Source organism: Coregonus clupeaformis, chromosome 10, assembly GCF_020615455.1.
Source record: "Coregonus clupeaformis isolate EN_2021a chromosome 10, ASM2061545v1, whole genome shotgun sequence".
NCBI classification, from domain to species: Eukaryota; Metazoa; Chordata; class Actinopteri; order Salmoniformes; family Salmonidae; genus Coregonus; species Coregonus clupeaformis.
In genome coordinates this window covers 44,712,019-44,735,786 of record NC_059201.1, presented here as the reverse complement: position 1 = coordinate 44,735,786, position 23,768 = coordinate 44,712,019, and the positions used below count along the sequence as shown (strand labels likewise).

At 48.0% G+C, this 23,768-nt stretch overlaps 1 protein-coding gene across 1 annotated transcript in view; it reads right to left on the bottom strand.

Annotated features, from left to right (window-relative positions):
• camk1a (calcium/calmodulin-dependent protein kinase Ia) overlaps positions 1-23,768 on the bottom strand; it is a 73,941-nt gene that overhangs the window by 18,682 nt on the left and 31,491 nt on the right. The window contains exons 3-5 of the mRNA XM_041887849.2: positions 11,926-12,057; positions 9,918-9,992; positions 9,298-9,436 (exon numbers count right to left, since the gene is read on the bottom strand). Of these exons, the coding sequence (XP_041743783.1) occupies positions 9,298-9,436; positions 9,918-9,992; positions 11,926-12,057 (346 nt within the window). The remainder of the gene's footprint in view (positions 1-9,297; positions 9,437-9,917; positions 9,993-11,925; positions 12,058-23,768) is intronic.

The following is a 23,768-nucleotide window of genomic DNA, read 5'->3' as shown; positions in this document are numbered from 1 at the left end:
TAGTTTCTTATGACAAATGTTTTTCGTTTTTAGGGGTGCAACTGCATCTAGGGTATTGCGCAAGGTTAAATTGAGTTCCTCAGTTAAGTGGTTAACTGATTTTTGTCCTCTGACGTCCTTGGGTAGGCAGAAGGAGTCTGGAAGGGCATCAAGGAATTTTTGTGTTGTCTGAGAATTTATAGCACGACTTTTGATGATCCTTGGTTGGGGTCTGAGCAGATTATTTGTTGCGATTGCAAACGTAATAAAATGGTGGTCCGATAGTCCAGGATTTTGTGGAAAAACATTAAGATCTACAACATTTATTCCATGGGACAAAACTAGGTCCAGAGTATGACTGTGGCAGTGAGTAGGTCCAGAGACATGTTGGACAAAACCCACTGAGTCGATGATGGCTCCGAAAGACTTTTGGAGTGGGTCTGTGGACTTCTCCATGTGAATATTAAAATCACCAAAAATTAGAATATGATCTGCTATGACTACAAGGTCTGATAGGAATTCAGGAAACTCAGAGAGGAACGCTGTATATGGCCCAGGAGGCCTGTAAACAGTAGCTATAAAAAGTGATTGAGTAGGCTGCATAGATTTCATGACTAGAAGCTCAAAAGATGAAAACGCCATATTTTTTTTTTGTAAATTGAAATTTGCTATCGTAAATGTTAGCAACACCTCCGCCTTTGCGGGATGCACGGGGTGTTACGGTCCGGCACTGTTGGTCCTGTTCCTGCTGGTTTTCCTTTCCCTTTTTCCCTGTGTGTGTTGTTTGTGTCTGTCTCCCCCTGCTGTGCAGTCCAGTCAGAGGATCTAGGTCAGGGGGCGTGGCCAGTCTCTCACAAGATCAGTACATCCAGCTGCAGCTCATTGTCAACAATCAACCAGCAGTTATCTACCCGGGCTGGACACCTCTCCAGCGCCAGTTCGTTCCTACACTACCTGTGGTAACTTGGCCCCGTACAGAAATCTCAGTTTAGTTGTACTCTCTCAGTATTATAGTTGTTTCTGCCACGTTTGTAACCTGTCTCTCCTTCGATTAGATCTCGTCTGTTCCTGCTGCCTGCCTGCCTGCCATTCCCACGCCGCAACCTGCTCTGTTGTCTGATATCCTCGTCATCCAGCTCTCAGGACTACTGGCTCTCCACCCTACTCAGCTCCTACCCCGGCCTGACGCTACTCCACCCTGTACTGCTTCTCTCTACCATAACACGCTGAATAAACTACATCATAATTCACCCTCTTTGTCCGTGTGTCCGTCTCTGCACCTGAGTCCCCCACCCAAGCCTAATAGAACGAACTGGCCCAACATGGACTCAGCAGAGATGCCACATGAAACAACGGGTGATGGCGTACAACGCGCCCTCCATTCACAGGGAATGCTATTGGGACAACACGACCAACTCATCCGGACTCTATTGGATAACAACCAGCAGTTGTTGGATCAAGTATCTCATCTCTCCTCTCAGGTAGCTAACCTGGTAACACTCACTACCCTTCCTCCCTCTGCTTCTCCTCCGCCTGTTCCTCCTACAGTGGCTCCAGGTTCGGCTTCCGCTCCTGCCCTTCGGGAACCCCCTACAACCTCACCCGAACCTTTCACGGGGACCTGAACAAATGCCGTGGTTTCCTGCTTCAGTGCCGCTTGGTGTTCCAACAGAAGCCCCTGTCTTTCTCCACGGAATCCTCAAAGGTACATTACGCACTGGGGTTAATGAGGGGCAAAGCTTTGATTTGGGCAGAAGCGGCTTGTTCTACTCAGCAGATTGCCAGCCTGTCGTTTGACGATTTTTCCTCTCAATTGAAAGTTGTGTTTGATCACCCGGACCATGCGGGACCGCCACAAAGAGACTATTGAAGCTACGACAGGGCACGGGTAGCGTGGCTGAATACGCCATTGATTTTTGGACCTTGGCAGCCGATTCCAAGTGGAATGACGAAGCTCTTCAGGGAGCGTTTGTTAACGGTCTAAGTGACACGATTAAGAATGAACTAGCTGTTCGTGATGAGCCTGCTAACCTTCATGTTCTCGTTTCCCTTGCTACACGAATAGACAACAGGCTACGGGAGAGGAGACAGGAGAGGGGCGGTCGGGTCCACACCACAGGCGGGGCCCCCTCGCTTTCTGTAGCCCGAGCTACACCACCACTCGGACACCGCCCACACACCTCAGCGGATCCCTCCACGGAACTAGACGAGCCCATGCAGCTGGGCCGTGCTCGTCTGTCCCCTGCCGAAAAGGAACGGCGCATGCGGGCTGGTGAGTGCATGTACTGTGGGGACCGCACTCATTTCCTGGTTAACTGTCCGGTTCGCCCAAAAGACCAAGCTCGCAGGTAAAAGTGGGCGTACTTGCGAGTGCTACACCTGACTCAATGCCCACAGCACCCCGTCTAGTTATCCCAGCTACAGTCCAGTTCAGGAATCTATCTCTCCCACTAGCTGCTCTCATCGACTCTGGTGCTGAGGATAGTTTCCTTGACGTCAACCTGGTCACTCAGGCTGAGATCCCTGTTAAGCCCCTGCCTAAGCCTATAACAGTAACCGCTATTGACGGCCATCAGTTTGCCAACATCACCCACCAAACTGTCCCCGTTTCTCTCATGCTGTCCGGCAATCACAAAGAAACCATCCAGTTTAAAGTAGTCTCCTCCTCGGCCTCCCCCCTTATCCTCGGTTTCCCTTGGCTTAGCCTTCACAACCCCCATATTGACTGGCAAAACCACAAGATACACAGTTGGAGCACCCACTGCCATTCTGTTTGCCTTGGGTCGGCTATTCCGCCCTCGGTCGGCTCCCCTGCTTCCCCTGTCAAAACCCCAGACCTCTCTTCAGTCCCTGAGGAGTACCTGGACCTGGCCGAGGTATTCAGTAAGTCCAAGGCACTTTCATTACCACCTCATAGGCCATACGATTGCGCTATTGAGTTACTGCCTGGAGCCCCTTTGCCGTCCAGTCGGCTTTTCAATCTGTCCCGTCCTGAGAGAGAAGCTATGGAAACCTACATAGGCGACTCCCTAACCTCTGGCATCATTCGTCCCTCATCTTCCGCTGTTGGAGCTGGGTTCTTTTTGTAGAGAAGAAGGACAAAACATTACGCCCCTGCATTGACTACAGAGGACTAAATAACATCACAGTCAGAAATACATACCCCCTGCCTCTCATCAACTCAGCATTTGAACCCCTTCATGGTGCCACTGTGTTTACCAAACTCGACCTACGTAACGCTTACCACCTCGTTAGGATCAGGCGGGGAGATGAATGGAAAACTGGGTTCAATACCCCCTCTCGGACACTTTGAATACCTAGTCATGCCATTCGGTCTCACTAACGCCCCAGCAGTGTTTCAGGCCATGGTTAACGATGTGTTGAGGGATTTTCTACACCGTTTTGTGTTTGTCTATTTGGATGACATTCTAATATTCTCTAAGCCACAGGATGAACACGTCTCCCACGTCCGTCTGGTTCTCCAACGCCTCATGGAAAACAAACTGTATGTGAAAGCAGAAAAATGTGAGTTCCACCGGCAGTCCGTCCCCTTTTTGGGCTTTATTATCGAGCGGGGACAAGTGTCACCAGATCCTGACAAGATCAGAGCGGTTGTGGAGTGGCCCACACCCACGTCTCGGAAGCAGCTACAACGCTTCCTGGGCTTCGCCAACTTCTACCGCCGCTTCATCAGGGGTTTCAGCCGAGTGGTTGCCCCCCTGACCAAGCTCACCTCCCCCTAAGGTGCCATTCCTGTGGACGCCTGAGGCCGAGTCAGCCGTGAGTACATTGAAGGAACTGTTCACCACCTCACCTGTTCTTATTCATCCAGACACTAGTTTGCAGTTTATTGTGGAAGTGGACGCCTCTGATTCGGGGGTGGGGGCTGTCCTGTCACAACGTTCCCCCACGGACCAGAAGCTCCATCCTGTGGCCTTTTTCTCCAGGAGATTGACCCCTGCTGAGAAGAACTACGACGTGGGTAACCGGGAGTTGCTTGCTGTCAAGTTGGCGTTGGAGGAGTGGAGGCACTGGCTAGACGGAGCAGAGCAACCCTTCATAGTCTGGACAGACCACAAGAACCTGGCTTACATCCAGTCGTCCCAAGAGGCTGAACTCCCGTCAGGCCAGATGGGCTCTGTTCTTCAGCAGGTTCAAGTTTATTTTAACATATCGTCCTGGCACACGTAATGTTAAGCCTGATGCTCTCTCTCGCCAGTTTACAGACAATGAAGACTCCAGCAATCCTGAATCTGTTCTGCCCGCTTCCTGTTTGGTGGCGGCGGTTCACTGGGAAATCGAGTCCCTCGTCCGATCGGCACAAGAGTTGGAACCTGGACCGGCCGATGGCCCCCCGACCTTCTCTATGTTCCCGCAGCCGTGCGGCCGCAAGTGCTCAACTGGATCCACACCTCACGCTTCTCCTGCCACCCTGGTATGAACCGTACACTGTCGCTACTGAAGAGGCACTTTTGGTGGCCATCCGCCGAGGCTGACGTCCGGGAGTACGTGGCGGCCTGTTCCATCTGTGCCCAAAATAAGGCTTCCCACAGGGCTCCTTCGGGCCTGCTGCGGCCTCTCCCAGTCCCGAGTCGTCCTTGGTCTCACGTGGGCTTGGACTTCGTCACTGGACTTCCTATGTCTGAGGGTAATGACACCATACTCACCATCGTGGACAGATTCTCTAAATCTGCCCATTTTGTTGCATTACCAAAATTACCATCTGCCAGTGAGACAGCCGACCTCTTTGTCCTACATGTATTCCGTCCCCATGGAATACCTGTGGACATAGTGTCCGATAGAGGTCCACAGTTCATTTCTCGGGTATGGAAGGAGTTTTGTTCGGCTCTGGGTGCCACTGTCAGTCTCTCATCAGGTTTCCATCCCCAGTCCAATGGCCAGACTGAGAGGACCAATCAGGACCTGGAGGCTGCTCTACGCTGTGTGACATCCCAGAACCCGTCCACCTGGGCCAAACATCTCCCGTGGGTCGAATATGCCCACAATTCCCTCACCTCATCTGCCACCGGCCTCTCACCATTTGAGGCGGCTTTGGGGTACCAACCGCCATTGTTCCCGTCTCAGGAAAGGGAGTTAGCCGTCCCGTCAGTTCAGGATAACCTTCGTCGCTGCCGCAAGGTGTGGGTGGACACCCGTGAGGCTCTTCTACGGACAGCAGAGCGTAACAAGAGGGTGGCGGACAGGCACAGGGTAGTCGCTCCCCCAGTTCCAGCCTGGTCAGCGAGTCTGGCTCTCCTCCAGCAACATCCCCCTGCGCACTGACTCCCGTAAGCTGTCGCCCCGGTATTTGGGTCCTTTCGAGATCGACTCCATCATCAACCCTTCGGCTGTTCGGTTGAAGCTTCCCCAGGCCATGAGAGTCCATCCTACATTTCACGTGTCCCAGCTGAAGCTGGTCTCCTCCAGCCCTTTGTGTCCGCCTGTGGATCCCCCTCCGCCACCGCAGATATTGTAGCGACCATCCAGCCTACACGGTGCGGAGACTGCTGGACGTCCGGAGGCGTGGTAGAGGGTTTCAGTACCTGGTGGACTGGGAGGGATACGGTCCCGAGGAGAGGTCCTGGATTCCCCGACGATTTATACTGGATCCGCAGCTGGTGGCTGACTTCCATAGGGACCACCCTGACAAGCCGGGTGGAGTCGCCGGGTGGCGCCCGTTGAGGGGGGGGTACTGTTACGGTCCGGCACTGTTGGTCCTGTTCCTGCTGGTTTTCCTTTCCCTTTTTCCCTGTGTGTGTTGTTTGTGTCTGTCTCCCCCTGCTGTGCAGTCCAGTCAGAGGATCTAGGTCAGGGGGCGTGGCCAGTCTCTCACAAGATCAGTACATCCAGCTGCAGCTCATTGTCAACAATCAACCAGCAGTTATCTACCCGGGCTGGACACCTCTCCAGCGCCAGTTCGTTCCTACACTACCTGTGGTAACTTGGCCCCGTACAGAAATCTCAGTTTAGTTGTACTCTCTCAGTATTATAGTTGTTTCTGCCACGTTTGTAACCTGTCTCTCCTTCGATTAGATCTCGTCTGTTCCTGCTGCCTGCCTGCCTGCCATTCCCACGCCGCAACCTGCTCTGTTGTCTGATATCCTCGTCATCCAGCTCTCAGGACTACTGGCTCTCCACCCTACTCAGCTCCTACCCCGGCCTGACGCTACTCCACCCTGTACTGCTTCTCTCTACCATAACACGCTGAATAAACTACATCATAATTCACCCTCTTTGTCCGTGTGTCCGTCTCTGCACCTGAGTCCCCCACCCAAGCCTAATACGGGGAATATGGTCACTAGTGTAACCAGGAGGTGAGGCCTCATTTAACACAGCAAATTCATCAGGCTTAAGCCATGTTTCAGTCAGGCCAATCACATCAAGATTATGATCAGTGATTAGTTCATTGACTATGACTGCCTTTGAAGTGAGGGATCTAACATTAAGTAACCCTATTTTGAGATGTGAGGTATCACGATCTCTTTCAATAATGGCAGGAATGGAGGAGGTCTTTATCCTAATAAGATTGCTAGGGTGAACACCGCCATGTTTAGTTTTGCCCAACCTAGGTCGAGGCACAGACACAGTCTCAATGGGTATGGCTGAGCTGACTACACTGACTATGCTATTGGCAGACTCCACTAAGCTGGCAGGTTGGCTAACAGCCTGCTGCCTGGCCTGCACCCTATTTCACTGTGGGGCTAGAGGAGTTAGAGCCCTATCTATGTTGGTAGATAAGAGGAGAGCACCCCTCCAGCTAGGATGGAGTCCGTCACTCCTCAGCAGGTCAGGCTTGGTCCTGTTTGTGGGTGAGTCCCAGAAAGAGGGCCAATTATCCACAAATGTTATCTTTTGGGAGGGGCAGAAAACAGTTTTCAACCAGCGATTGAGTGCTGAGACTCTGCTGTAGAGCTCGTCACTTCCCCTAACTGGGAGGGGGCCAGAGACAATTACTCGATGCCGACACATCTTTCTAGCTGATTTACAAGCTGAAGCTATGTTGCACTTGGTGACCTCTGACTGTTTCATCCTAACATCGTTGGTGCCGACGTGGATAACAATATCTCTATACTCTCTACACTCGCCAGTTTTAGCTTTAGCCAGCACCATCTTTAGATTAGCCTTAACGTCGGTAGCCCTGCCCCCTGGTAAACAGTGTATGATCGCTGGGTGATTCGTTTTAAGTCTAATACTGCGGGTAATGGAGTCGCCAATGACTAGGGTTTTCAATTTGTCAGAGCTAATGGTGGGAGCCTTCGGCGTCTCAGACCCCCGTAACGGGAGGAGTAGAGACAAGAGAAGACTCAGACTCAGACTCCGACTCGCTACATAATGGGGAAAACCGGTTGAAGGTTTCTGTCGGCTGAATGAGCGACACCGGTTGAGCATTCCAACAGTATTTCCCTCCAGAAGCCATGAGAAAGTTGTCCGGCTGCGGGGACTGTGCGGGGGGATTTATACTAACGTTACTGTCTGTACTTACTGGTGGCACAGACGCTGTTTCTTCCTTTCCTACACTGAAATTACCCTTGCCTAACGATTGCGTCTGAAGCTGGGCTTGTAGCACAGCTATTCTCGCCGTAAGGCGATCGTTCTCCTGTATATTATGAGTACAGCGACTGCAATTAGAAGACATCATGTTAATGTTACTACTTAGCTTCGGCTGTTGAAGATGTTGACGAACCATGTCCAGATAAAGCGTCCGGAGTGAAAAAGTTGAATAAGGGAAAAAAGTTGCGATGGAAAAAAGGAAAATAAAGTAAAATTGGCAGCTAAAACGCACAGGAAAATGACTCTTCTGTCTCGGGATAAAACGTCCGGGGTGAAAAAGTTTAACGAAAAAAGATGAGTGAGGACAAAACTAAAAAGTTGGTAAATTTGTTGAACACAGAGATTGATTAAACGTTTATTAAAAGTAAAACGTGAATAGTTTGGCAGGTAGCCAAGTAGCAACAAACAGCACAGCAGCACGGAGACAATGCGGAAGCGAGACGGAAGTCACGTAATCAGTACAGGAATGACTGATTTCATGCTGCAAGAGCTCTGATAAGGACATTTCTAAGTGACCCCAAACTTTTGAACGGTAGTGTAGGTGCACACAGGTTGAGAGACAAATTTGATGTGACAGACAGTGCCGCCTTGCACACTCTTGCCTGCATGTAGTTGATAGTGGTAATCATTAGTCCAACAGTTGCAAACAAGAGTTTCTATTGGACAAATTCAGGTATGTTTATCCCCGTTTTGTTCTGTTTGCTTCTGTTTAAGAAATGTTTTTCAACAGAATCGGCGGAATGAATACACCCCTGATCACGGGTAAACACAGTTCACAGTTTCATAGCAGCCATGTTGTATTCCTTCTCGCATCTACGTTATGCGCTCTCCTCCTTTCACCTCTTCCCTTTGCTTGTGGACTTCAATGTACAAAATATCAGCTGTATGCGACCTTGCGGAAAAAAAAATTCCAAGCCAAACCTAACAGAGCTAACAGCATAGCTAACAGAACTAACGTGTTAGTAAACCCGCAATGCAGTAACGTTACAGTATACAGTCAATAAGCATTTACACCGGCGGGCCCCGGTTGTAATAAATTAGTAAAACCAAAAGCTTACCTTGACATGGAAGAGTTCCAGTGTTGTGTTGGATAGTCATAGCCAGCTAGCTAACATAGCATCCCTCTGTTTGAGCAGGGTGTTTCAGTAGGCTAAATTAGCTAGCTGCATTTGCTAGTGACGAAATCTCTCTCTCTATTTCTCTCTTGCTTCTCCTTCATTTAGGAATACATTGATTTGCTTAAAACTGTTCAACTATTTTATTTCTCTCTCTTTGAGTCTACTCAACACATTTTATGCACTGCAGTGCTAGCTAGCTGTAATTTATGCATTCAGTACTAGATTAATTCTCTGACCCTTTGATTGGGTGGACAACATGTCAGTTCATGCTGCAAGAGCTCTGATAGGTTGGAGGACGTCCTCCGGAAGTTGTCATAATTACTGTGTAAGTCTATGGAAGGGGGTGAGAACCATGAGTCTCCTAGGTTTTGTATTGATGTCAATGTACTCAGAGGAGGATGGAAGCTAGCTGTCCTCTGGCTACACCATGGTGCTACCCTACAGAGTGCTGTTGAGGCTACTGTAGACCTTTGCAAAATAGTGTGTTTTAATCAATTATTTGGTGACGTGATAATATTTAGTATAGTTTTATCTAAAAAGGATAACTTTTTTAATATTTTTAAATATATTTAATGAAATTCAGAGGAGGATGGTCCTCCCCTTCCTCCTCTGAGGAGCCTCCACTGGTGTGAGTGTAGAGTTGCCAAACCTTCAGATCCCTGTGTACAATGCCCATGTCATGGAGGTATTTGACAGCGTCCAGGATCTGGTGAATGAGTTGGCTGGCATCTCTCTCTGTGTAGAAACCCTTCTCTACGATGCGGTCAAACAGCTCCCCTCCAGACACCCTGACAGAGGCACACATCCATAATACTAAAAATGGGACCTGACGCTTCTCTGCTTGGCACTCAGGATTAAGGAGATAGATTGGGAGTAAGGCCCTATGATAGACTAGTGTCCTGTCCAGGGGGTGTACTTGTACATCAAGCTGCCTCACGCTACAGAAAGGGGACAGGCTCTTACTCCTATGAGCCGTTCCGGCACGCATGAGCCAATGCTACTTACGTACAATACTTAAAGGTGCCGGACAAAAATAAGGTCCTATACATACAGAAAAAGGGAATGTCCGCTCACTGTTTTGCTTCTCCCAAACACAATATTTTAAGAAAGGAAAAACATGTCATGAACTTATACCCCACACCAGTCCAGCAATCTGTCCCGGCTTTATGACTTACAGTATTTCTACCAGAACAATGAATAAGAAGAGGAGAGAGGGGATAGAGAGATAGAGAAAGAGAGAGACCGAGAGAGAAGAAAGTGCAGACTCACAGCTGCATGACCAGGTACAAGTGGGATGTGCTCTCAAATATGTCCTCCAGTGAAACAATGTTGGTGTGCTTGATTCTGAAAAGAAAGAAAGAAAGAAAGAATATTAGGAAGTTGTTCCTAACTTTTGGTATACTCAGTGTACAGTACTATGCCTCACGGTGTCTCTCTCTCAATACTGTCACATGATCACCAGGTGGCACCATTGCTGTGTTTAAGAGTGTGTAGGAGCACCATAAACAAAGCCTCATCCCATAAATACAGAACTAGTCATATCGTGGGGCCGGTTGTTTTCTTCTCACACCAAACATAGAGTAGTCTCTGACAGAGGAGTGTTTCATCATCTCTATCGAGAATATATGGATATATAATGGAGCCAGCTCCTGACATTGGTTGAACAAACCCGTGTCCATGTCTTCATCCAGCACCACTGACGAGAGAGAAGCGAGCCAGTTAGGGGGAGTTCTATTCTGACTGAGGGAAATACACTGGCAGGAACAGCACTGGTAATACACAAGCCAACGAGACATCCAAGGCTGAGGCAGGACATTGCTCTGTTGTTATACTGTAAGTAGTCATGTAGGCGATATGTGACACAGTGTGTTGATGCTGTAAAGAAAAGAGAGAGGAGGGAGGAGAGAGGACGTCAATGTGTATGTCTATGAGTATATCTCTCTCTCCCTCTCCCCTCAATTCTATTTCTCTCTCTCCTTCATCACACTGCTGCAGGGAACTCCACACACACACAGGCGCACGCACATCATCTCCCCTCCGCCTCTGTGTGTGCTGTTGCCCTAGCAACAAGGACACTAAAAATAGGTTTATCTTCTTTACTCCTGACATTTCCGGTGCACAATCCTGGTGTTTCTACTGACAGGACACATATATAACATACTGTACCATGCATCCAGTCAGTCCCTTTTCTCCACTGGCCTCCACTGCTTAACATCAAGGTGGCTCTGCCGTACATTACTATGAGCCAATAGATACCATGCTGTCAATCCTTTACATTGACAGATCCTGTGTGTTATTTAAGCAATAAGGCCTGAGGGGTTGTGGTATATGGCCAATATACCACGGCTAAGGGCTGCTCTTATGCACGACGCAACGCGGAGTGCCTGGATACAGCCCTTAGCCGTGGTATATTGGCCATATACCACCAACCCCAAGGTGCTTTATTGCTATTATAAACTGGTTACCAACGTAATTAGAGCAGTAAAAATAAATGTTTTGTCATACCCGTGATATAACACGGCTGTCAGCCAATCAGCATTCAGGGCTCAAACCACCCAGTTTATAATTTACATTTTACATTTGAGCCATTTAGCAGATGGTCTTACCCAGTGCGACTTACAGGAGCAATTAGGGTTAAGTGCCTTGCTCAAGGGCACATCGGCAGATTTTACACCTAGTCGGCTCAGGGATTCGAACCAGTGATCTTTCGGTTACTGGCCCATCCGTTATGCTACCTGCCACCTTCAGCCTCTTTCCTGAACCTGAACATAATGAGTATTAAAATATTTTAATGACTGATGATGGGGAAACGACCTGGTATTAATTATTAAAGCTAGAATCTGCAGTTGCTACATCCATTTTTGGACGTATTAATTATTGATATGTAGCCTACCCATTGATTCTTGAAGAATAGGCTATAACTTATAAATGCCTCATGAGCTTATTAGTTCAACTGTCACACCCATCAGAACCCAAAATATAAGTTGGTTTTACTCATGTTTGTAAACAATATAAATGTAAACAAACATTGCATAGCCTCAAAACATGGTTAAAACTATAATGTTGATATCATGGATGGTCAGTCCTTGCACCCATACGTCTGTCTATGTATTTGAGAATGGTTACATTTCTCCAGGCCCATCCCTTAGCATTTTCCCAAAACAGAGGCGCGGTGGACCGCTTTGTTATTGTTTCAACTGCGGATTCTAGCTTTAAGGATATTGAGTTATATAGTGGTGTGGTGTGGTGTGTTGTGTTAATTCACTATGTTACTGACCTGTGCAGCACAGCGATCTCATTCTCGATGTTGTTCTCTTTTCCCTGCAGAGCCTTCTTGGGGATACACTTGATGGCCACCAGCCTCTGGGTCCCCTTCTCCTCGGCAAGTACCACCTCCGAGAACGCCCCCCTGGAGCACAGGAAACACACATATTCAAAAATATGACACACACTTACTAACTGCAAAGACCAATCCAAATACTGTACATTAACAAATCATATGCTGTAAAATATGTTAAAGAGTTGTTGCAGAACGTATGCCACTGATGAAAAAGTGAGGCAGTTAGTCTTGGTCCCAAGACCCCAAGTCAATAAGGCCTGCTTGTCTCTCAACGATAGTGACATTTTAATAAGATTAAAGGGTCTGGCCCAAATCAATAGGTGGAGTTCTTGGGAAACAAGGCGAGTGTCCACGCTGCGTGTGGATCACTTTGCACAGACAGTGTTTGCACGTGAGCTGCATGACTCATGGTGGGGCGAGTGTGGCTACAGAAAGAGCCTTCCTTCCTCCTCAGAGAGAACACACACAAAGGGATGGTGGGGGTATCCCCATGTCCTAACCAGGCACAACCTGTCCAACTAACCCATTCCCCATGGCCAGCCACTATTACCATGCACATTCTGTCCACCATCCCCATCTCTCCCAGCACCGTAGGCTCTCTCCACCCAGGGAGGAGATCCCCAGGGCTGCTATAACCAGGCACCTCGTGTCTGTCTGTAATCCATGCCAGTATCACCTCTCTACCCATGGACGGTGTCCCCACGGCCAGCCTCTAACAAGGCACATCCTGTGTCTCTCATCCCATCCCTCCCAGTAGAAGCACAGGTTGTCTCTCCACCCAGGGAGGGTTTCCCCATGGAGGACTATCTACTATAACCAGGAACATCACATGCACTCCAGGCTCTCCACAGCTGTGTGTGTCATGGCAGCCAGGTCCTGTGGGGTCTGGGGCAGAGCAGAGGATAGGCTGGATAAACAAAAACAGGAGTGTTTGCTCACTCATCTTCACTAGCCATCCACATCACCCATCCCCACCCTTCATCTCTTTTAGTGGGAGAACTCGCACAAATGAAGTGGCTGACAAATACACTCCACTGTATATATATAAATACAGTGGGGAGAACAAGTATTTGATACACTGCCGATTTTGCAGGTTTTCCTACTTACAAAGCATGTAGAGGTCTGTAATTTTTATCATAGGTACACTTCAACTGTGAGATACGGAATCTAAAACAAAAATCCAGAAAATCATATTGTATGATTTCTAAGTAATTAATTTGCATTTTATTGCATGACATAAGTATTTGATCACCTACCAACCAGTAAGAATTCCGGCTCTCACAGACCTGTTAGTTTTTCTTTAAGAAGCCCTCCTGTTCTCCACTCATTACCTGTATTAACTGCACCTGTTTGAACTCGTTACCTGTATAAAAGACACCTGTCCTCACACTCAATCAAACAGACTCCAACCTCTCCACAATGGCCAAGACCAGAGAGCTGTGTAAGGACATCAGGGATAACATTGTAGACCTGCACAAGGCTGGGATGGGCTACAGGACAATAGGCAAGCAGCTTGGTTAGAAGGCAACAACTGTTGGCGCAATTATTAGAAAATGGAAGAAGTTCAAGATGGCGATCAATCACCCTCGGTCTGGGGCTCCATGCAAGATCTCACCTTGTGGGGCATCATTGATCATGAGGAAGGTGAGGGATCAGCCCAGAACTACACGGCAGGACCTGGTCAATGACCTGAAGAGAGCTGGGACCACAGTCTCAAAGAAAACCATTAGTAACACACTACGCCGTCATGGATTAAAATCGTGCAGCGCACGCAAGGTCCCCCTGCTCAAGCCAGCGCATGTCCAGGCCCGTCTGAAGTTTGCCAATGACCATCTGGATGATCCAGAGGAGGAATGGGAGAAGGTCATGTGGTCTGATGAGACAAAAATAGAGCTTTTTGGTCTAAACTCCACTCGCCGTGTTTGGAGGAAGAAGAAGGATGAGTACAACCCCAAGAACACCATCCCAACCGTGAAGCATGGAGGTGGAAACATCATTCTTTGGGGATGTTTTCTGCAAAGGGGACAGGACAACTGCACCGTATTGAGGGGAGGATGGATGGGGCCATGTATTGCGAGATCTTGGCCAACAACCTCCTTCCCTCAGTAAGAGCATTGAAGATGGGTCATGGCTGGGTCTTCCAGCATGACAACGACCCGAAACACACAGCCAGGGCAACTAAGGAGTGGCTACGTAAGAAGCATCTCAATGTCCTGGAGTGGCCTAGCCAGTCTCCAGACCTGAACCCAATAGAAAATCTTTGGAGGGAGCTGAAAGTCCGTATTGCCCAGCGACAGCCCCGAAACCTGAAGGATCTGGAGAAGGTCTGTATGGAGGAGTGGGCCAAAATCCCTGCTGCAGTGTGTGCAAACCTGGTCAAGACCTACAGGAAACGTATGATCTCTGTAATTGCAAACAAAGGTTTCTGTACCAAATATTAAGTTCTGCTTTTCTGATGTATCAAATACTTATGTCATGCAATAAAATGCAAATTAATTACTTAAAAATCATACAATGTGATTTTCTGGATAGAAATAAGGTACATGATAAAAATTACAGACCTCTACATGCTTTGTAAGTAGGAAAACCTGCAAAATCGGCAGTGTATCAAATACTTGTTCTCCCCACTGTGTATATTTATATATATACAGTGGGGGAAAAAAGTATTTAGTCAGCCACCAATTGTGCAAGTTCTCCCACTTAAAAAGATGAGAGAGGCCTGTAATTTTCATCATAGGTACACATCAACTATGACAGACAAATTGAGGAAAGAAAATCCAGAAAATCACATTGTAGGATTTTTAATAAATTTATTTGCAAATTATGGTGGAAAATAAGTATTTGGTCACCTACAAACAAGCATGATTTCTGGCTCTCACAGACCTGTAACTTCTTCTTTAAGAGGCTCCTCTGTCCTCCACTCGTTACCTGTATTAATGACACCTGTTTGAACTTGTTATCAGTATAAAAGACACCTGTCCACAACCTCAAACAGTCACACTCCAAACTCCACTATGGCCAAGACCAAAGAGCTGTCAAAGGACACCAGAAACAAAATTGTAGACCTGCACCAGGCTGGAAAGACTGAATCTGCAATAGGTAAGCAGCTTGGTTTGAAGAAATCAACTGTGGGAGCAATTATTAGGAAAATGGAAGACATACAAGACCACTGATAATCTCCCTCGATCTGGGGCTCCACGCAAGATCTCACCCCGTGGGGTCAAAATGATCACAAGAACGGTGAGCAAAAATCCCAGAACCACACAGGGGACCTAGTGAATGACCTGCAGAGAGCTGGGACCAAAGTAAATAAGCCTACCATCAGTAACACACTACGCCGCCAGGGACTCAAATCCTGCAGTGCGAGACGTGTCCCCCTGTACATGTCCAGGCCCGTCTGAAGTTTGCTAGAGTGCATTTGGATGATCCAGAAGAGGATTGGGAGAATGTCATATGGTCAGATGAAACCAAAATATAACTTTTTGGTAAAAACTCAGCTCGTCGTGTTTGGAGGACAAAGAATGCTGAGTTGCATCCAAAGAACACCATACCTACTGTGAAGCATGGGGGTGGAAACATCATGCTTTGGGGCTGTTCTTCTGCAAAGGGACCAGGACCACTGATCCGTGTAAAGGAAAGAATGAATGGGGCCATGTATCGTGAGATTTTGAGTGAAAACCTCCTTCCATCAGCAAGGGCATTGAAGATGAAACGTGGCTGGGTCTTTCAGCATGACAATGATCCCAAACACACCGCCCGGGCAACGAAGGAGTGGCTTCGTAAGAAGCATTTCAAGGTCCTGGAGTGGCCTAGCCAGTCTCCAGATCTCAACCCCATAGAAAATCTTTGGAGGGGAGTTGAAAGTCTGTGTTGCCCAGCAACAGCCCCAAAACATCACTGCTCTAGAGGAGATCTGCATGGAGGAATGGGCCAAAATACCAGCAAAAGTGTGTGAAAACCTTGTGAAGACTTACAGAAAACGTTTCACCTGTGTCATTGCCAACAAAAGGTATATAACAAAGTATTGAGAAACTTTTGTTATTGACCAAATACTTATTTTCCACCATAATTTGCAAATAAATTCATAAAAAATCCTACAATGTGATTTTCTGGATTTTTTTTCTCATTTTGTCTGTCATAGTTGACGTGTACCTATGATGAAAATTACAGGCCTCTCTCATCTTTTTAAGTGGGAGAACTTGCACAATTGGTGGCTGACTAAATACTTTTTTTCCCCACTGTATATATATACACAGTTGAAGTCTGAAGTTTACATACACTTAGGTTGGAGTCATTAAAACTTGTTTTTCAACCACTCCACAATTTTTTCTTAACAAACTAGAGTTTTGGCAAGTCGGTTAGGACATCTACTTTGTGCATGACACATGTAATTTTTCCAACAATTGTTTACAGACAGATTATTTCACTTATAATTCACTGTATCACAATTCCAGTGGGTCAGAAGTTTACATACACTAAGTTGACTGTGCCTTTAAACAGCTTGGAACATTCCAGAAAATGATGTCATGGCTTTAGAAGCTTCTGATAGGCTAATTGACATCATTTGAGTCTTTGCTTGACATCATGGGAAAATCAAAAGAAATCAGTCAAGACCTCAGAAAAAAATCTGGTTCATCCTTGGGAGTAATTTCCAAATGCCTGAAGGTACCACGTTCATCTGTACAAACAATAGTACGCTAGTATAAACACCATGGGACCACGCAGCCGTCATACCGCTCAGGAAGGAGATGCATTCTGTCTCCTAGAGATGAACGTACTTTGGTGCGAAAAGTGCAAATCAATCCCAGAACAACAGCAAAGGACCTTGTGAAGATGCTAGAGGACACAGGTACAAAAGTATCTATATCCACAGTAAAACGAGTCCTATATCGCCATAACCTGAAAGGCTGCTCAGCAAGGAAGAAGCCATTGCTCCAAAACCACCATAAAAAGGCCAGACTACGGTCTGCAACTGCACATGGGGACAAAGATCGTACTTTTTGGAGAAATGTCCTCTGGTCTGATGACCATCATTATGTTTGGAGGAAAAAGGGGGATGCCAAAGAACACCATCCCAACCGTGAAACGCCGGTGGCAGCATCATGCTGTGGGGGTGCTTTGCTGCAGGAGGGACTGGTGGACTTCACAAAATAGATGGCATCATGAGGAAGGAAAATTATGTGGATATATTGAAGCAACATCTCAAGACATCAGTTCAGGAAGTTAAAGCTTGGTCGCAAATGGGTCTTCCAAATGGACAATGACCCCAAGCATACTTCCAAGGTATTGGAGTGGCCATCACAAAGCCCTGACCTCAATCCCATAGAACATTTGTGGGCAGAACTGAAAAAGCGTGTGCGAGCAAGGAGGCCTACAAACCTGAGTCAGTTACACCAGCTCTGTCAGGAGGAATGGGCCAAAATTCACACAACTTATTGTGGGAAGCTTGTGGAAGGCTACCCGAAACGTTTGACCCAAGTTAAACAATTTAAGGCAACGCTACCAAATACTAATTGAGTATGTAAACTTCTGACCCACTGGGAATGTGATGAAAGAAAGAAAAGCTGAAATAAATCATTCTCTCTACTATTATTCTGACATTTCACATTCTTAAAATAAAGTGGTGATTCTAACTGACCTAAGACAGGGAATTTTTACTAGGATTAAATGTCAGGAATTGTGAAAAACTGAGTTTAAATGTATTTGGCTAAGGTCTATGTAAACTTCCGACTGCAACTCTATATATATTTGTTTCTTCTACAAGCCAGTCTCTCTCGTTGCTATTTGGGATAACAAAGTGTTTTTGGTTGCCCCCACTACCACCTACCAGTCACTAGCAACTACCTGTCAGTCTCAAAGTTCACATGGCAAACAGCTTTAGAGGCACTACAGCAATGTCACCATTGTGCAATCAGAAACAGATGCGGTTAGAGACAGATGACGATGAAGACGTATACACTCACATGTTACCAGCTATTATACAACCTCACAAAAACAATCTCTCTTTTCAGAATCAAGCACACTAACATTGTTTCACTGGAGGACATCTTTGAGAGCACATCCCACTTGCAGCTGTGATCTCTCTCTCGACTCATTCCCCTTGTTAAACAACACGCACACACACAACTTGATGCTATTATTCGATTTTATAGGACTATTTCCTTATAGAAGGAATGCAACAAAAAAAGAACAACCCAGTGAACTCACATAACAGTCTGGTTGGTATCTAGCAAAAACATGCACAGACGGGCACACACAGAGAACTGGGGCATTATGTTTATTCTATCACTTCTTGTGGTCAGTTCCATCTCTCCCTGCTACAGGGCATGAGGGTGAGTGGAGGGTCAGTTACAGTGCTGAGGTTCTGAGAGAATCAACATAAAGGCCCCTCTATCCCATTTGGTGAGCCTGACAACCTCATTTGGCTGACAGCACATCTCTTCATCTCTTAATTGTAAATCGCTCTGTATTAGAGTCTGCTAAATGACTAAAATGTCAATGTTAATTGAAAGGATGTAAACTTTACGGTTCTTAGCCTCTGTCACAAACCAGCCTGTACTGCTGTAGGGTACATTGGCGCACGCACACACACTTACATAACTTAAACTAAAACTATATTATATAACTTAAATGTAATATATTCTAATCCTACGCATTCCGTTGAATTTCTATATCTTGTTTGCTCCCCTTGCATTAATTTTTGAAGTCGCTGAAAGTCCTTGACTCCCCATGATGAGACTTCCTGCCACCCATGGCCCTCAGTCTTGTGCTCAATGAGCCAGTGGTGCAGAAAGGGTCGCATGGTTAGGCTGATTCCAAAAAGGGGGGATCAAATCTCACGCATTCACTTTCCGTTCCACATAATTGTCTTTAAATTTAGCCTGCAAGCAACAAAATCAAATAAAGTTGCACTTCTCATCGACCCGGAAAAGGAAAAGGAGACAAGCCATTTCTTTATTTGTGCTGTTCGACCCAGAAAAACCACTCTATATTCGCGCTGTAGCTATAAAGTCTGCCCTGGCCTGTTTTACAGTAAATGTTAACTGATATTTTATCACTTGGACACAAGGACACAAAGCCCTCTCTTAGTCTGTCAGTAAAATCCTAATGGCCTGTGCCTGGCAACCCCTAAAGACCACTGAGCTGAGGGCCTGGGGCCCATGAAAGGGACAATCAAAGAGGAGTGTATGGCTCACCCCCTTCCTCAATCCAGAGAGCTAAACAAAGTATAACTGTCACACAAACAGAGGAGGTCAGTTTCAACAGAGGACAGGATTAGAAGCAGATGTGCATCATTACTTAGCTGGTGACTGACTTAAACACACACACACACACATATATATATATATATATATATATATATATATATATATATATATATATACACAGTATCAGTCAAAAGTTTGGACACACTGTCACACCCTGGTTCTGGGACTCATTATGTTGAGCCAGGGTGTGTGCAGTCTATGTGTTTTTGTGCTATGTTGGGTGTCTAGGTTGTCGTTTTCTATGTTTGGTCGATGACTCCCAATCGGAGGTAACGAGTGTCAGCTGTCGGCTCGTTATCTCTGATTGGGAGCCATATTTATACTGTGTGTTTTCACCTTGGGGTTGTGGGTTTTTGTTCCATGTACAGTCATTTGTCACTGTGGACTTCACTATCGTCATTCGTTTATTTGTTTTCGTGGTTGCTTTGTTTAAATAAAGTCATCATGTTCACTCAACGCGCTGCGTATTGGTCCGCTTCCTCAGGCGATCGTGACAGAAAAACCCACCATAGAAGGACCAAGCAGCGTGTCCAGGAGCAAGACAGCTGGACATGGGAGGAAGCGCCTGGTAGGGAGATCGAGAGGCTGGCGATGGCCCAGGTGGGCAAATCGTGGTCCTGGGAGGACATGCTCGGGGGCAAGGGACCTTGGGGGAAGATCAAGGCCCTGGCGAGAGAGGAGCAACGGCGTCAGCAGGGCCATCATCGTTGGAAGGACGAGAGGCAACCCCAAAAAGTTTTTTGGGGGGCACATGGCTGGGCGGCTGGGCAGCAGGAGGCTGCCACAGGGAGACGTGGAGAGAAGGCTATCGGATTACGGGAGCCATTGGCGAGTAGAGGAAGGGAAGTTGTTGCGGCACGGCGTGAGAGACTGATGTGTGTTACCAGTCCGGTCCGGCCCGTTCCTGATCCCCCAGTTAAAGCCAGTGGTGTGTGTTCCCAGTACGGACCGGCCTGTTCCTACTCCACGCATCAAGCCCACGGTGTGCGTCGCCAGCCCAGCCCGGCCTGTTCCTGCTCCACGCACAGAACCTACGGTGTGCGTCGCCAGCCCAGCCCGGCCTGTTCCTGCTCCACGCACCAGAGGATACGGTGTGCGTCGACAGCCCCTGCCCGGCCTGTTCCTGCTCCACGCACCAAGGATACGGTGTGCGTCGACAGCCCTGCCCGGCCTGTTCCTGCTCCACGCACCAAGCCCACGGTGTGCGTCGCCAGCCCAGCCCGGCCTGTTCCTGCTCCACGCACAGAACCTACGGTGTGCGTCGCCAGCCCAGCCCGGCCTGTTCCTGCTCCACGCACAGAACCTACGGTGTGCGTCGCCAGCCCAGCCCGGCCTGTTCCTGCTCCACGCACAGAACCTACGGTGTGCGTCGCCAGCCCAGCCCGGCCTGTTCCTGCTCCACGCACAGAGGGATACGGTGTGCGTCGGCAGCCCTGCCCGGCCTGTTCCTGCTCCACGCACCAGAGGATACGGTGTGCGTCGACAGCCCTGCCCGGCCTGTTCCTGCTCCACGCACCAAGGATACGGTGTGCGTCGACAGCCGGCCCGGCCTGTTTCGGCCACTCGCACCAGGGATACGGTGGCGTCGCCAACCCGACCCGGCCTGTTCCGGCCACTCGCACCAGGGACGGTGCGCGCCGCCAGCTCCGGTCGGCCTGTTCCTGCCACCGCGCAAGTCGACGGTGCGCGTCGTCAGCCCGGTCCGGCCTGTTCCTGCCACCGCGCACCAAGTCTACGGTCGCGCGCGTCCACGGTCCGGCCTGTTCCTTCTCCCGCACTAGCCCTGAGATGCGTGTCCTCAGCACGGGACCACCAGTTCCGCACCACGCACCAGGCCTATAGTGCGCCTCAGACGGCAGAGTCTGCCGTCTGCCCAACGGGGCCTGAACTGCCTGTCTGCCCAACGCCGTCTGAACTGTCCGTATGCCAAGCGCTGCATAAGCCGCCCGTCTGCCATGAGCCTTCAGAGCCGTCCGCCAGACCGGAGCCGCTAAAGCCTTCCGCCAGACAGGAGCCGCTAGAGCCTTCCGCCAGACAGGATCAGCCAGAGCCTTCCGCCAGACAGGATCAGCCAGAGCCTTCAGCCAGTCCGGTGCTGCCCTTTAGTCCGGTGCTGCCCCTTAGTCTGGTGCTGTCCCTTAGTCCGGTGCTGCCCCTTAGTCTGGTGCTGTCCCTTAGTCCGGTGCTGCCCCTTATCCTGGTGCTGCCCCTTAGTCCGGTGCTGGCCCTTAATCTAGTGGGGTTAAGGTGGAGGGTGGTCAGTTGGAATAGGCTACGTAAGCGGGTAGTGACTATGGTGGGGTGGTGGTCTAGGCCGGAGCCAGAACCGCCACCGAGGAGGTATGCCCGCCCAGCCCTCCCCTGTTTGGGGGTTTTGAGGCGCGGTCGCAGTCCGCGCCTTTAGGGGTACTGTCACACCCTGGTTCTGGGACTCCATTATGTTGAGCCAGGGTGTGTGCAGTCTATGTGTTTTTGTGCTATGTTGGGTGTCTAGGTTGTCGTTTTCTATGTTTGGTCGATGACTCCCAATCGGAGGTAACGAGTGTCAGCTGTCGGCTCGTTATCTCTGATTGGGAGCCATATTTATACTGTGTGTTTTCACCTTGGGGTTGTGGGTTTTTGTTCCATGTACAGTCATTTGTCACTGTGGACTTCACTATCGTCATTCGTTTATTTGTTTTCGTGGTTGCTTTGTTTAAATAAAGTCATCATGTTCACTCAACGCGCTGCGTATTGGTCCGCTTCCTCAGACGATCGTGACACATACTTACTCATTCAAGGGTTTTTCTTTCTTATTTACAATGTTTTACATTGTAGAATAATAGTGAAGACATCAAAACTATGAAATAACACAATGAATCATGTAGTAACCAAAGAAGTGTTAAACAAATCAAAATATATTTTATATTTGAGATTCTTCAATGTAGCCACCCTTTGCCTTGATGACAGCTTTGCACACTCTTGGCATTCTCTCAACCAGATTCATGAGGTAGTCACCTGGAATGCATTTCAATTAACAGGTGTGCCTTCTGAAAAGTTAATTTGTGGAATTTCTTAATGTGTTTGAGCCAATCAGTTGTGTTGTGACAACGTAGGGGGGGTATACAGAAGATTGCCCTATTTGGTAAAAGACCAAGTCCATATTATGGCAAGAATAGCTCAAATAAGCAAATAGAAACGACAGTCAATCATTACTTTAAGACATGAAGGTCAGTCAATACGGAAAATTTCAAGAACCTTGAAAGTTTCTTCAAGTGCAGTCGCAAAAACCACCAAGCGCTGTGATGAAACTGGCTCTCATGACGACTCCCACAGGAATGGAAGACCCAGAGTTACCTCTGCTGCAGAGCATAAGTTCATTAGAGTTACCAGCCTCAGAAATTGCAGCCCAAATAAATGCTTCACAGAGTTCAAGTCACAGACACATCTCAACATCAACTGTTCAGAGGGGCACTGCGTGAATCAGGCCTAAAGAAGAAGAGACCTGCTTGGGCCAAGAAACACGAGCAATGGTCATTAGACCGGTGGAAATGTGTCCTTTGGTCTGGAGTCCAAATTGGAGATATTTTGGTTACAACCTCCGTGTCTTTGTGAGACGCGGTGTGGGTGAACGGATGATCTCTGCATGTGTAGTTCCCATCGTAAAGCATGGAGGAGGAGGTGTTATGGTGTGGGGGTGCTTTGCTGGTGACACTGTCTGTGATTTATTTAGAATTCAAGGCACACTTAACCAGCGTGGCTACCACAGCATTCTGCAGCGATACGCCATCCCATCTGGTTTGGGCATAGAGGGACTATCATTTGTTTTTCAACAGGACAATGACCCAGCACACCTCCAGGCTGTGTAAGGGCTATTTTACCAAGAAGGAGAGTGATGGAGTGCTGCATCAGATGACCTGGCCTCCACAATCCCCCGACCTCAACCCAATTGAGATGGTTTGGGATGAGTCAGACGGCAGAGTGAAGGAAAAGCAGCTCAGCATATGTGGGAACTCCTTCAAGACTGTTGGAAAAGCATTCCAGGTGAAGCTGGTAGAGAGAATGCCAAGAGTGTGCAAAGCTGTCATCAAGGCACTCCTACACTCCTACACTCCTACACTCCACTACACTCCTGAGTGGCGCAGTGGTCTAAGGCACTGCATCGCAGTGCTAACTGTGCCACTAGAGATCCTGGTTCAAATCCAGGCTCTGTCGCAGCCGGCCGCGACCGGGAGACTCATGGGCGGCGCACAATTGGCCCAGCGTCGTCCAGGGTAGGGGAGGGAATGGCCGGCAGGGATGTAGCTCAGTTGATAGAGCATGGCGTTTGCAACGCCAGGGTTGTGGGTTCGATTCCCACGGGGGGACAGTATTTAAAAAAAAATGTATTCACTAACTGTAAGTCGCTCTGGATAAGAGCGTCTGCTAAATGACTCAAATGTAATGTCAAATGTAAGGCAAAGGGTGGCTATTTGAAGAATCTCAAATATAAAATACATTTTGATTTGTTTAACACTTTTTTGGTTACTACAC